This window comes from Diaphorina citri, unplaced genomic scaffold (genome assembly GCF_000475195.1).
Source record: "Diaphorina citri unplaced genomic scaffold, Diaci psyllid genome assembly version 1.1 scaffold5612, whole genome shotgun sequence".
Classification (NCBI taxonomy): domain Eukaryota; kingdom Metazoa; phylum Arthropoda; class Insecta; order Hemiptera; family Psyllidae; genus Diaphorina; species Diaphorina citri.
This window is the reverse complement of record NW_007382988.1, coordinates 23,817-25,181: the sequence shown is the minus strand read 5'-3', so window position 1 is coordinate 25,181 and position 1,365 is coordinate 23,817. Positions and strand designations below refer to the sequence as shown.

Genomic DNA, 1,365 nt, shown 5'->3' with positions numbered 1-1,365 from the left:
GCCTCGTGAGGAAAATGAGTAGCTATGACATGTAAATGCGCATAGCGACCGGTGCCAGCATGGTAGGTAAACATTGGGAGCTGGATTATTGAGATTTTTGGAAAATCCTACTATGCTGCAGTGAGCACCAAAGTTGTGATATAATAACACAAACGGCTTTTTTTTTTCTTTTTTAATCTCGTTATTCTCACCTCAGCAGGTAGAAGTGTGTACTTGAATAGGGTTAGAAGTCCCCGCACCAACTCATCCTTCTCTGGGGATGCTACATAGGATACGAAAGATCGAGATAGCACCAACCAGTCACTACCTCCGTCCATTACTATGCCTGAAATAACAAAAAGAATAGGTAATAGATCAGTTGCGCTTACTTGGGTGATGTTTCAAAGTCATAGAGCAGGAAAAATGAGGACCAACGGAATTTTTCTTTTTCTTCTACGACTTCTAGATCCCGAGATAAATCGATTTAAAAAAATACCGGTAAATCGTGAACTTTGACGTCACGGCATACGCTCCCGTACACGATGACGTCACATCAAATGTCCCGAGCAAAAGCTCCCTAGCAAGCAACACATTAATGTGTTTGTGCGCATACGTTTCTGCGCAGTTCTTTCCGCTCCTCCGCTAGCGCGCTTGCATAGTGGCGCTACCTAACGGACGAAAAAAACAACTGCGTAAAGTCTGACGTCACACATATTTGAACTCTTTCATTAGAACGGAAAATAAAAATTGAATTTTCGACCTTTTAAAGTTAATTTTTCGGAGTTTTGACCTCAGATTTGGATTTTTCCCAACTTTTTACATAGGAATCAACCATTTATTAATTTTATAATTTACCCGCATTTGCCAACTGCTCCATTAATAACTAAAATAAGGTTTAAAAAAAGAAAAAAAAAAAAACTATCGGAGAATCGGTTGTTAAAAATACGCCTCCGCTTACCTTTTTACTTTCTATTTACCTTTACGTATTAGGGGAACCGTATACAAGGTAATGAGAAAGTGATTGCAATCGGGTCCAATTTTCCAAAATCGGGAAATGGGTGGAAATATCCCGTTCTTGGGTCCCCTGATTCCAAAAAAGTGGTTTTTTAGCCCATGGTCTGTACGGTTACGTACGTACGGTACTACAGTTTAAATGGGAAAGAAGTAGAAAGTTGTGGAACAAAATATCTCAAGAACGGTTTGTCTAGAGGAAAATGAAATTTTGGTATGCTATCCCGGTATGGGTCCAAGGACGCGGACTGAACAAATTTTTTTTTTGGGGGTAAAAAATCGGGATAATCACCCATCCAGGATATTTAACCAAGGTAATTGTTGCTTAACCCTCATTTCGTGGAAAATGTTGAAAAGGTTGTCTCTCTCTTTTCC

The 1,365-nt window shown here is 39.6% G+C and overlaps 1 protein-coding gene across 1 annotated transcript in view; it reads right to left on the bottom strand.

The window, feature by feature from the left end:
* Positions 1–157: 157 nt before the first annotated feature.
* The window catches only part of LOC103521629 (xylosyltransferase oxt-like), a gene marked incomplete at its 3' end in the record, with an annotated part of 11,023 nt that continues 9,815 nt past the window's right edge, over positions 158–1,365 (bottom strand). The window contains exon 5 of the mRNA XM_008486741.3: positions 158–325. Coding sequence (XP_008484963.3) covers positions 158–325 — 168 coding nt within the window. The remainder of the gene's footprint in view (positions 326–1,365) is intronic.